The sequence below is a fragment of the Aspergillus eucalypticola genome (genome assembly GCF_003184535.1).
Source record: "Aspergillus eucalypticola CBS 122712 chromosome Unknown BO83scaffold_8, whole genome shotgun sequence".
Lineage (NCBI taxonomy): Eukaryota > Fungi > Ascomycota > Eurotiomycetes > Eurotiales > Aspergillaceae > Aspergillus > Aspergillus eucalypticola.
The window spans coordinates 779,456-792,378 of NW_020290282.1; the positions used below are offsets into that span (position 1 = coordinate 779,456).

General features: G+C 49.1%; 4 protein-coding genes across 4 annotated transcripts; 3 read left to right on the top strand and 1 right to left on the bottom strand.

Annotated features, from left to right (window-relative positions):
- Positions 1–384: 384 nt before the first annotated feature.
- Positions 385–741, top strand: BO83DRAFT_425687 (uncharacterized protein; the record flags this gene model as incomplete). Its single annotated transcript, XM_025535223.1, has 1 exon — positions 385–741. One exon carries the CDS (start codon positions 385–387, stop codon positions 739–741), a length of 357 nt encoding a protein of 118 aa, XP_025389762.1.
- An 840-nt stretch (positions 742–1,581) lies between these two features.
- Positions 1,582–2,330, top strand: BO83DRAFT_407201 (uncharacterized protein; the record flags this gene model as incomplete). Its single annotated transcript, XM_025533937.1, has 1 exon — positions 1,582–2,330. One exon carries the CDS (start codon positions 1,582–1,584, stop codon positions 2,275–2,277), a length of 696 nt encoding a protein of 231 aa, XP_025389763.1. The 3' UTR covers positions 2,278–2,330.
- A 1,008-nt stretch (positions 2,331–3,338) lies between these two features.
- BO83DRAFT_387424 (ABC multidrug transporter) lies at positions 3,339–9,502 on the top strand (the record flags this gene model as incomplete). The annotated part of the gene is made up of 2 exons (XM_025532714.1): positions 3,339–8,047; positions 8,101–9,502. 2 exons carry the CDS (start codon positions 3,339–3,341, stop codon positions 9,500–9,502), a joined length of 6,111 nt encoding a protein of 2,036 aa, XP_025389764.1.
- A 448-nt stretch (positions 9,503–9,950) lies between these two features.
- Positions 9,951–12,312, bottom strand: BO83DRAFT_462751 (putative zinc knuckle transcription factor (CnjB); the record flags this gene model as incomplete). The annotated part of the gene is made up of 12 exons (XM_025537299.1): positions 9,951–10,318; positions 10,389–10,460; positions 10,522–10,598; positions 10,652–10,712; positions 10,753–10,844; positions 10,893–11,040; positions 11,092–11,299; positions 11,376–11,474; positions 11,536–11,666; positions 11,719–11,849; positions 12,029–12,143; positions 12,246–12,312. The coding sequence occupies 12 exons, from the start codon at positions 12,310–12,312 to the stop codon at positions 10,092–10,094; spliced, it is 1,428 nt and encodes a 475-aa protein (XP_025389765.1). The 3' UTR covers positions 9,951–10,091.
- Between the last annotated feature and the right edge of the window lie 611 nt (positions 12,313–12,923).

Consider the following 12,923-nt stretch of genomic DNA (forward strand, 5'->3'; position numbering starts at 1 on the left):
ATGGCTTGCTGCATGATCGTCGCTACCCCATCGGCCCCCTCGGCCCCGTCGGGATCTATAACTTCAGATGTTAGGAATATTCTTGGAATCTACCACTAGGCTTTCAGGACACATCTATCCCCGCCAGCTTAGTATAAAACTAACTGCCGATCCCCCACCGGCTTCCCATTTCTGATCGCATTCCGTTAGGAGCGCGGCAAGGGAAGTACAGGTGTATATCAATATATCTTCCATCTGACAAACGGCGATGTAACATACTGAATCATCCGTGATCAAGGTATCTCTAACTCTCGTGTTATTTATTCCCGTTTTAAAGCCCTAGTCCTTCGCCACCCAAGCTTATACCTCCTGCCGAAATGGACTACCTATTTTATGACATCTTTAATGAAGGGAAGACCCTTGAAGACGCCCCCACTCGCCTTACTTCGCAAAGAGTCCGAGTTTGCCTGGGCTTCAACCCATAGTGGAGAGACCACTCGATTCTTCCCCTCCATAACCGACGAAATAAACAAGGTCAATGGAGCGGTCGTGCATTGGAGGAGCATTGAGAGCCCAGAACGAGCTGAGTCCATTAAGCAGAAGGTGCCGTGGATTAAGCATGGGTATTCAGACGCCAAGGTCGTCCCCATTGGAAAATTCACTTCGGTGTCTAAGCTCTTCCACCAAGGAGGAAAGTATCTGCACTGTGAGCCAGTGCAACGTCTGCGGCCCTTTATCACGGACCCGTGTGTGACTTGGTAAGTTGTTATTGTCGCAAGGGATGCATCGTCGTTTGATGCGTTGTTTGGGGAGAGAGATGCATTGCACTGCGTGAGGCTTTGGAAAGGTAAGTTGACTGAGACCGCTGTGCTGTAACAACAAAGGGACTGACTGGTGGAATTCGACAGGTTCTCCGAATGAAAGCGAATGATAGGGCAGAGGTAAAACAATACGTGGAAGAGATCCCGTCCTTGAGTGAAGGTGCAGCCGAGGTGGACATACTCCGAGCGAAATCGCACATGGCCTGGGAAATTTTCTTCTAGATCATTGAGTAAGAGCAAACATAGCCAATTCATGGCCCTACAAAAATCAAAAGGTAGATGCTGCCGCTGTAATATACTCCCTTTTTCGCGTAGTCCTGTGATATCTAAGCAACTGCTAAGGCTTATACCGTCATGCCTACACTGGGGATCAATACATAGCATAATGTGAAACTATAGATGAAATGAGATATGCTGTCAAGCTCCAGACATTCACTGTAGCTTGACCCCACCAGATAGTTCGCCGCCTCTGCTGCCTACATGGCCTCAACATAACCAACGTCACCCTCTTGACAATCTAATATCATACTTACAGTTGAAACAGTCCCTGACCATTATCTTGAGAGGATATAAACCAAGAATCTCCGCTGTTAAGCTGTCCACACCTGCACAACACGGAATCTGACGCCGAAAAAGGCGGAGAGACTAATATCAGCGAAACAAGGTGGTGAATGGGTGTTCACCGAAGTTCACCCAATACGAACATTCAGAGGTGCTGAGGAACTACCATCCGCAATATACTCCCCGCTTTCAGCACTTCGATTAGTTAATCTCCATCGGAATGGCTTCCCAACAGGGACGCGCGATCTTCTTCAGGGATTTATCGCTTACTCCTCCAAAGGGAACCACGCAAGCGGACAGAATACCCGATGATCTACCTGATACTATTCCCGGTTTGCCATTCCTACTGATGGGATGGTCCGATTTCCCAAAATGGGAGTTTCGGGTCCGACTGGTACTTGAAAACCTTGGCTTGCAGGACCTTGTCGACCGTGACCTTTCACGCCCGGAAGAAAACCATAAGAACTACGTCAGATGGCATAGCTGCTCGAAACGCTTGCAGATATGGCTGACTAGGCAGCTATCTGGTGAAGTTATGGAAGAGTTTGTGTCATCTGTCGACGACAAGGATTTTGCCGATGAAGCATACGAAGTGATAAGAAGGATTGTATTAGGGCACGGCATTGTAAGATGTCAGAACGTCGCGTACAAACTAGTCAGAATGACGCGTGCCGATTATTCAACTGCGGGGCAGTACATTGAAAACTTCAAAAACATCTACATACTCGCCAAGCAACTCCAGTGCGGCCTACCTCCGTTTACTGCTTCACTCTTGATGCTCAGAGAGATCCTTCATGACATTCCTACCTGGGTGACAATGATAGAACAAGCGATGCCTGCCGACGCGGGAAGCACCTATACAGACAATGATTTCTTCACTCTTTGCAGGAACGCGATCGAACAAAGCCAGAGGTGATCTGTGACATGAAGCACCTGCTAGGGATGTCTCGCTACCGGCGCCGCCGCTGCTCCGCACTTTGAAAAGGATTCTTCTATACCAAAAGTTGCCTATCTAGGAAAAGACTACCACTCAAATACGCCCCTCGGAAGCTTCTTCGCCTGAAAGGCCGTGTTGGAGCGATACCACAAGTATGTGAGGTCACATGGTCACAACGCGCACACCAACCGCCCTTTCCACGCGGATCTTGTTCCGTAGCACTTGAATAGAAGTATAATAAAAATATTTTTCTGCCTTTCTGTTTTTACTAGTAGTATTGCCCTGAGCTTGATCATAACTCTCAGTACTAACCAACCATTGGACTGTCCCGGGATGATCGACGCCGGGCAGCACGAGCCGTATGGTAGTCACTAGCCGGCGGAGCCAGCTGTCGGGATCACCTGGACCCACGGGTATTTCAGCTGAAGCCATGAAAGCAGTCTCTCATTTCTATTCTCGCAGTCTGTCTGCTTTATAACCCAAAACATGAACGAAGCATCAATCTGTGGATCAAGAACAGATCGTCGCCGCGATTATCAATCGTACACTACGTCCATACAGAGACATCATGTCTAAACTATTCATCTGGCCGGGATCACTATCGCCCCCGGGTGCCGGACTAGCTATTCGTCCACATACAAAATCCCGAGCCTGCCTTGTAGATCAGTGGGTACCACAGAGCTCATGCACCTCTGAGGATCTGATGATGACTTGTTTGCTTCTTTCTTCCGAAGACTAATTTTGGTCCGTCGATAGACTTATGCGAGTGCCAGCTGAACTGGGTTTGTTGAGCTGCACCACGGACAAAATGGCTCCCGGTCTACGCAGAGACTCTCTGACAAGTGGGCAGAGTCCCGGAGTTCATTCTCCCAGTTTCTGTCTTGGCTAGCAGTTCTCTTTTCTACCCCAGCTGTTTGAGACCGACCACTTGTGACTCTTCGATGATTGTTTTCCTTCCCTATTCTGGACTAATCCGATCGCTGGCCAAAGATCCAGTTCGTAACCATCATTGCGGAGAATGATGATTAAATGACTACAACATGGCCGACAGAGACGAGAACGAATTGAATACCAACAGGGATGGGCTGGAGAGAGATCATCTCTCGGCCCATGGGTGGTCCGTTTCTTCAACATTCTTTTCTAGTTCCCGATCGATGGGCGAGGAAGATGTCTTTAGAAGTGGCAATTTCAGCGAGGACACTTTCAGGGAATTAAATCTTGCGCATGTGCGATCGAGCTCTGAATACTCATCCAGATCACGCGCTGTCGAAGACGCGGCCGTCCACGAGTTCATTGCAACTGGAGATGGTAATAGGAGCCAGTTTCAATTCTATCAAACGGAGTCAACATCTCCTCACTTCTTCTCCACTTCTAGGACTGTTGAAGAGCATGCTGAATCAAGGCAGTTCGAGATGGTAGAAAGAAACTTCTCCTCCTCCAGTATGCAGTTTGGTTTCTCGAATGCTCCATCGGTATCAAGGGTCACTGAACGGGAGGTGGCTCCTGAAGCGCGAATCTATAGTGGAAATATTGAAGGATTGTCTATGAAAGAAGAAGGGCATGGCCTCTTTCAAGGAGATGCTGAAGCACTGCAGTCCGGGATGGTAGAAAGAAACATTCTTTCCGACAACACCCACTTGGGGTTCTTGGATGCTACATCAGCATCGATAGACGCTGACCGGGAGGTGGCTTCTGAAATGCGAACCTATAGTGGATATACGGAAGGCACGGCAGTTGTAGCTCAAGTGCATAATGCGTCTAATCAAAATGCTGAAGCAATGCAGTCTGAGATGATGGAAAGGAACATCTCTTTCTCCAACCCGCAGTCGTCGTTCTCGGATACTATATCGACTTCAGGAGTCATTCAAAGGGAGGCGGCTACTGAAGCACAACTCTACGGAGAATATGCGGAAGAAATGTCAAATCAAAGGCGAGATATTTTTCAAGAGCGTGCTGGAGCTATGCAGTTTGGCATGCCAGAAAATTCTATCTCGTCCTCTACTATGCATTTGAGAGGCCCAAATGCAACATCGGAACACAGAGTCGCTGGAAGAGGAGTGGCTGCTGAAGCGCAAACCCATGATGGATATATGGAAGAAACGTCAAATCACGGGCAGGATACTTCCTCGGGGCTCCTGTCTACGTCGCGGTTCGCCCAGGGAATTCCTCAAGCACAGGGGACCGAATCATCCGAACAGAGCACCATACTATCACATACTGAGTCTAGGATAGAGACCAATGAATTGGAGGACCGCAATTGCGCAACGAACAATACGGACGGCCACAGCGACATGATAGTTCAGTCACAGACCGCTTCATCGGAATTGGTGTTTACAGAAGAAAGCCTTGAGAACGTAGGGGCCGAAGCCAACGTTGATAAGGTCCCCCTTCAGACCGTGACACCGGATCTTGCTCCTTGGGAAACAAGAATCAACATAATGAATGGAACAACTCAAACAAGCGAAAGAAGAAAAGGGACATTTCTCATATCACACGCGGAACCTACGTCGTCCCCACTAACCATCGCACCCGCAGTGAAGGAGCAAGAGATGGAAAGTGGGATAACCGACTCTCGAGAAGCCAAAGAAGACGATACTTATGCGACTGCTAGGCATATGGACCAAAGTGTGTCTATTAGCCCCGCGATAGTGGCTGACCAAGGAGTAACGGAGGAAGATGAGGCTTCAGGAAAAGCAGTTGAAGGAGACCCTCTTCTATTTCATACTGCGCCCGCTTTGTCCTCGGAAGTGGTGCACACAGGAGAAGAGAAAGAAATTTCATGCGACATAAACCATCATGACAGCATTGCGGTTGATGAGGGAAATTCGACATCCGAAGCTGGATCTCTATCAGGAAAACAATCCGCAATGGGAGACGAAAAGAATAGCAAGACCTTAATACGTACAAAGACTTGCGCTGCCTTGGATCCAACCGAAAAACTACATCTCACCAAGCTTGCAAATGATCAAGTTGTTGCTCGTGTCACTCAATTGACCAATGTCTCGCCCGGCGAGCCGTATCTTAACCCAGAGAGCCGAGATTTCAGTCTATACAGGTGGCTCAGAAAGATGATGTGCATGCTTAACCGGGGCACACATAACGACCTATCGGCAACGACATTTCAAAACTTACATGTTCTAGTATTTAGGCCCGATGCTCGTAAATTGACGGCTATGAGCGTCTTCTCTGCCCTACTGCGCCCGCGAGATACATTCAGTCTGGGCCGGAAATCCCCCAAGAGTATCGTACGGAATCTAAACGGCGTCATAAGCAATGGGGAACTGCTGCTTATCTTAGGACGACCTGGAGCAGGGTGCAGTACGGTCGCAAAAACATTGTGTGGGAAGCTTGATGGCTTGAAGCTAGGTCCTGAATCGGTCTTCCATTACCAAGGCATTCCACATCAACAGACACTGGAGAATGTCAAGAGAGCAAGTCTTTACAACTACGGAACCGACAAACACTTTCCATATTTGACAGTTGGCCAGACTTTGGAGTTTGCGGCATCAAGTCGAGCCCCAACCGAAAGACTACAGGGAATAACACGGACAGAATATGCAAAAGCTATAACAGAAGTTGTTGTAGCCGTGTTCGGCCTGAGTCACACGTATAACACTAAAGTCAAAGACGTTCCAGAGGGGGAGCGCAAGCGAGTTAGTATTGCCGAGATAATCCTATCCGGAACATCTTTAGCTGCATGGGACAAGTCAACTCAGGGCCTAGCTTCAACAGAGGCATTGAAGTTCGTGCAGTCTTTGCGACTGGCAGCAGATTTGGGCTCATCGTCCCATGTTGTAGCCGCATATGAAGCTAGCGAAGCAATGTATGATCTATTTGACAGGACTCTGTTGTTGTACGAAGGTCGCCAGATATTCTACGGCTCTTCTTCTGAGGCTAAAGGCTTTTTCGAGCGCCAAGGGTGGTATTGTCATCCACACCAGAGCACTGCCGAATTCCTAACTTCAATTACCAATCCAACGGAGAGGCAGCCACGTCGGGGTATGGAGAACAGAGTTCCCCGAACCCCGAAAGACTTTGAGACGTACTGGTGCCAGTCCCGAGAGTATCAAGAGCTACAAAGGGAGATGAGTGGTCATAAGCAGATTGCGGGTTCTCACTCAAGAGAACGCCTGCTCGACCCTAAGCTGGATGAAGAACAGAAACAGTTAGGAAAGACGCAGTTTGGTTCGCAGTATCCCGGTATAATGCTGCAAGTAAGACTCACTACCATTCGTGCTTTTCAGCGAGCTTGGAACGAACGTGCTTCAGCAGCATGCAAGATTACAGTGAGCTTCATTATAGCCCTGCTGATCGGCTCAATGTTTTACAATACACCTGCAACGACCGCTGCATTCTTCTCGAAGGGTTCCGTGCTTTTCTACCTAGTGATGCTCAACTCCTTCCTGCCACTAACCGAGTTGAGCAGTCAACTTTCCCAGCGTTCGGTGGTGGAAAAGCATGCCTCATTTGGCTTCTATCACCCCATGACCGAATCACTCGCCATTTTATTGAGTGAAATCCCCAAGAATTTTCTTCTCGTCCTTGTGAACACTATTGTCATATACTTCATGAGCAACCTTCGCCGCGAACCTTCGCAATTCTTCATATGCTTTCTTATCAACTTCGTGTTGATCCATGTGGCTAGTGCAGCCTTCCGGATGACAGCAGCAGTGACAAAGACACTGGCGCAAGTACAAGCCCTCGCTGGAATGCTGGTACTTTGGGTTTTCATATTTACGGGCTTCATTATCCGGGAGCCTCGAATGCCTCATTGGTTCGAATTTGTCCATGATATCAACCCCATATATTACGCATATGAAGCCCTAGTCGCCAACGAGTTCCACGGTCGGGAATTTGGCTGTGCCGAGTTCGTACCCTCTCAGCCCAACCTCCAGACGAATGCATATATTTGCTCAGCTGTCGGGGCTGTTGCTGGCCGTCGTACTGTTAGTGGTGACGACTATATCTGGCAGACCTACAAGTATACCTACGACCATGTGTGGAGAAACTTTGGTATTCTTATTGTTTTCCTGGTCGGTTGGATGGGTCTTTATTTCGTTGCGACGGAGTTCATTGCACACTCAACTATTCATTTCGGAAGCAAATCGGCTTACCTCAGGCGCGAAGAGTATCGCAAAGAGGACGAAGAATCTGGAAAAGGCTCGGTGACTCCAGACCAAGATACCACTGGCAATGTGAGACAGAATGATTTCAGTTTCATTGAACCTCAGCGAAATGACTTGAGCTGGCGCGATGTGGTCTGCGAAATCCAAACAAGTAGTGGAAACCATCGCATTCTGGACCAAGTGACTGGTCGGGCCAAGCCAGGGACGATCACAGCGTTGATGAGCCATAACAGTGTCCAGAAGGCGGAATTACTCAAGGTGTTGGCGCAGCGTTCCACAACAGGCACTGTTAGTGGAGACATACTCTTCAACAACTGCCTTCTGGGCTCGAATTTCCAGCGGAAGATAGGCTATGTTCAACAACAGGATATCCATTTGGAAACGGCGACTGTTCGCGAGACTTTGCGGTTTAGCGCAGTGCTACGACAACCACACTCCGTCTCCAAGGAGGACAAACACACGTACGTTGAGCAAATAATTAAGGCGCTGGAAATGGAGGACTATGCCGACTCTGTCGTTGGAGTGGTTGGAGAAGGCTTGAACGTCAAGCAGCGGAGGCTTTTGAGTTTAGGAGTAGAATTGGCTGCGAAGCCAGAGATTCTGTTCGTGGAAGAGCCTGTCAGGTAAGCTTTGCAATTGGCATTTCTTGCATAGAGCAGGAGCTAATGTTTAACAGCGGTCTCGACGTGCAAAGCTCACGCGCAATTTACCGTATTCTCCAGAAGTTGGCAGACGCCGGACAGACGATACTCTGTACGCTGCAACCCAGCATGATGGCATTCAAGCAAGTTGACCAGCTCCTATTCCTCTCCGCCGAGGGTAGAACTGTATACTTCGGATCCACCGGCGACAATGCGCAGCCTTTGCTAGACTATCTCGAATCCAACGGCGCTCCACGGACCCTCAAACAAAACGAAGATGACGCCGAATACATAGTCGAGATCCTCTCCACTGCCACCAACAGACACGGGGAGCCCTGGTCCGATATCTGGGCCAAGAACAACCGAGTTGACCCCATCCACGAAGAGTTCGAGAACGTTGACACGCAGAACAACAACGACCCAACAGACAACAAAGAATTCGCCATCCCACTACACCTCCAACTCCCCATCGTCTTCCGCCGAACCCTCCAACAATACTGGCGCTCACCCCTCTCCATTCTATCAAGAATCCTCCTCCAAATAAGCGCCGCCCTCATCATCAGCTTCTCCTTCTACAAACACGGCACCTCAATCAGCGGCCTCCAAGAAACCATCTTCTCCGCATTCATGATCTGCACTCTCTTCATCCCCATCGTCCACCAAATCACCCCCTTCCTCACAAACCACCACACAATATACCAAACCCGCGAACGCCTCACCAAAACCTACTCCAGCAAAGTCCTCATCCTATCCCTCATACTCACCGAACTCCTCTACCAAATCCCTCTCAGTATCTGCGTCTGGGCAATCTACTACTACCCCATCTCAGACACCACAAACCAATCATCCCCCCGCCAAGGCCTCGTCCTCCTCTTCTTCATCCAATTCTTCATCTACGCCATCTCCTTCGCCCTCCTCACCATCTCCACCTCAACCCTCATAACAGGCATCTGCACTTTCATGGCCCTCACCTTCAACGGCGTCATGCAACCTCCCCACGCCCTCCCCGGCTTCTGGATGTTCATGTACCGCGTCTCCCCATTCACGTACTTCGTCGCAGGCGTAACTTCTACTCAGCTCCATGGCGTGGCGGTTAATTGCAGCAGTGCTGAGTTAGCAGTGTTTGATCCGCCTTCAGGACAGACTTGTGTTGAGTATCTGGGTGATTATCTGAAGACAGTGCCCGGGCGGTTGATGAATCCGGAGGCGATGACGAGCTGTGAGTATTGTCCATATTCAAATGCGGACCAGTTCCTCGCGGAGAGGGAGTATCGGTTTGATCGGAGATGGATGGACTTTGGCGTCGGGTGGGCTTTTGTGGGGTTTAATCTTGGGGTTGCTGTGTTGGTTTATCATGTCTTTTGGGGGAGGAGGTGGAGGTTGGGGGCTTGGGAGAAGGTTGTGATGTGGTGGAGGAGGAGGAGGGTTAGAAGGTAAGTTAGGGTGGTTGGTGGTGGGGATATTTAATGTGTAATCGTGTTCTTTTGTGTGCAGTTGATGATACTATTTCCGGGTTTATTTTTGTTTGATGTGTGGTTTTCTATTTAATTCATGGGTATGAGTTAGTGTGGATATCATATATGATGGTGGAACTTGGCTTGATACTCTATATAAGATGATTTGTACTTAAGCTACGTTCACAGCACACTAAGGAAGCAACAACGTATTTCGAATCAACTTTTTTTTTCGAACTACCCTACAGGTCAAACGGCCTGACAGATCCCTCCGCTCATCAAACAAAGACAAGCAGGAACGGTTCCGTCTTCCGAGCGAATTCTGCAAGTAAAGGAAAGAAAATAGCGAGGGGAGATTTACCCGAACCAGCCGGTATGAACACATATCAAAGCTAGACCCTCAACAGACATCACCCACCATGGAAGGCCAACTGGTTGCTGTCCGAGAAGAGAGATAAGCATGCAAGTGACCGAGTAACACGCGTGCAAAGGTATCCGACATCGTTCCAGACGATTGTGATCGACGCCTCATGCACCATGCGTTGATCGACTTTGCTTGCCATGTCCTTCTTCTACCAACCAGGAGCGGAACCAACATTCCATTCACCTTCCTCGGCTGGGGCACTTTCCTGTTGAGTTCCGCCGTTATCGTTCCACTCAGTTCCCCCATTGGCGTTCCACTGAGTTCCTCCGTTTTCATTCCACTCGTCGTTAACAGGCGCGTACAGACTGTGGCTGTCGTCGTGAGGGGCGTCCTCGGTGGCATTGGCGGTAGGGCAACGCTTGATGGTATGGCCCACTATAGACGGGCGTAATTAGGTTAGAGCGTGCTTTGTAGAAAATCATTTTTACCGGGGGAGCATCCTTACTTTCACCACAGTTGTTGCACTTGACGCGGGAATAGTCTCGCTTCTTGGGGCAGTCACGACTGAAGTGTCCGACTGTAAATGAGTATTAGCAGTCTGGACGGTAGAGATCTGGGGTAATGTCTTCGGGATTTACCCTCATCACAGTTACGGCAGGTAACAGTAGAGACATCGCGCGGCTTGTCACATTCTTTCGCAACGTGGTCCTCGGATCTGCTTCGTTAGGAGACGTAGATGAGTCAATGGAATAGCTCTTTCAAACTTACCCGCAGTTGCGGCAGGTTCTGGGAGGCGGTTTCTGAGGACAATCCTTCGCGAAATGTCCCACTAGATTATACAGTCAGTATGTAGCAAAGGAGTATCTGACATGCTGGAGACTTGCTCTCGTTGCATCGCTTGCATTCAACGTTCTCTGCAGAGCGAGGGTTGGGGCATTCTGATGCCTTGTGGTCCTCCGAGCTTGCTATCGTCAGTAAAGCACTCTCAAGTCTTGTAAAGTGAGCTTACCCGCAGTTACGACAAGCAAAAACATTGCGCCGTGGCTCAGGGCAATCGCGAGCACGATGTCCATCAGCACTGCAGTTGACGCATTTGACGCCGACACGCTCACGCTCCTCTCGCTCCTTCTTACAGCCACGAAAAGTGTGACCCAATGCTACAAGCCGTTAGCTTATAGAAAGAAATGGGGGTACAGTTTGTAGCGTACCGCCGCAGTTGTTGCACTTGGGAACCTGTCGATCGTAAGGCAGACCGGCGTCAGCAAGACGTTCAAGATTTTCCTCGACGGAAGACGGCCAGCGTTCTCTGAGGTTGGCGCGCTGCGGCTTGGGGCTATAGAAAAAGCCGACCACGTATGTGCAGTTCAGCTTCCCCTGAAGATCAATGAGGCTGATACAATCATTAACCTCCTTGTCCTAGACGGGGCCATAGAGTCAGCGTGCGTGCTTATTAGGGCTTCAGCGTGCAGGGAAGACGAATGTTCTGTCTTACCAGTGCAATAAGGTAAAAATTAAGGTCCTCTTCACGCAATTTGTTTTCGATGTCCACGAAAGTGGCCTGCGGAAGAGACTTGGAGTACACCTTCAGTCCCTGTGCAACGTTAGTACTTGTGAATGAGCACAGGGTCGCATCCGAAGTAAGTGCTTCCTACCTCACGGAAATCTTCGAGATCTCTTTCGTCACTGGCTTTCTTCAGAATGGCCCAAGCCTCCTCGGGGAGCTTGTCAGGAATGTGGTTCAGATCAAACCGACGGTTTTCCTTGCAGTCCATAGTCTTGTGACCTTCACGAGCTGTTAGCACATGCATCCTATTAGAGCATGCGGTATGCCATACCTTCCATCTTGCAATTCTTGCACACGTCGGGAGCCTTTTCAGGGCATTCAGCGGCTGGATGCCCTTCCTTGTTGCAGATACGGCAAGCACCCTTGAAAATACGAGGTTTAGTGCACTCAGACCTGTTATGTCTAACTCATGTCAGAGAAAGAAATGTATTGGAAAGGCACATGGATGATTATACCCGTCCTCGCCGCAATTGAAGCATGCCATGTCCTTACGCGGTTCGGGACAGTTGCGAGCAAAGTGACCGTCACTTCCACAGCTATCTCCTGTTAGCGACAGTGAGGATCTGTAGGAAGCTACTTACTTCCGGCACCGATTATCATCGCCATGGCCTTCAGCCGCAGGAGCAAAGTCATCACCACCGTATCCGGGTTCAGTACCGAAGCCACCAGGCCTAGCGTTCTCATCATTACTGAAACCTGTCTTATCTCTTAATATCTTGAAACTTCATGATTTGGTCGAACATGATTGAGCACATGCTGTCCTTGGGAAAAGGGACTTGTTTCCAAGAGGACACGTACCAGCGTCATTGCCACCACCCCAGGTGCCATTGTCATCTCCATCTCCTTCGAGCGTCCAGCCGGCCATCTTGAGAGCAGAGTCTGTAGTTGATGGAAGCTAGATGGGTATCGGTGCACTGGTGTTGTTAGTCTGTTGGTAGTCCATTCCAATCGATAACAACGCGTGGACGCGTTCGGTATACAGGATAGAAACAGTTTTTGATAGACAAAGTGGATGAAAAGATCTATTTTCAAGAAAAGGATATGACACTTACATATTGATGGCACGCGGCGTAGGATCCTTCAGCCTAGTTGTCTGCAAAGAACTACTACCAGAGCCGTGATACAAAGTAGGGAGTGGGGAGAAGGAAGGAAGACGGAAGAGGCGAACAGGAGATATAGAAAAAGGGAGACAAGGAAGCGGGGCCTTTTTGAGAGCTTGCAAAAGAGAGGAGCAAATAGGGTAACAGGTCAGCCAATTCACGGCTTTCTCCATTTATGAGCAAACGAAGCGATCATGGCTTAGTCTTGTGGAACCCAGGGATAGCTATTGATTCCCTGCCAATGGATTGCATGAAGAATAAGCGAGTAACACCAAAGATCGAAGGTAGTACAGCTTATAGACCCCTACAACCACATATACTTACCTATCAGTCAAGTAGTCATAAAACTTGGGATTCGAAGATGTTACGAGATAAC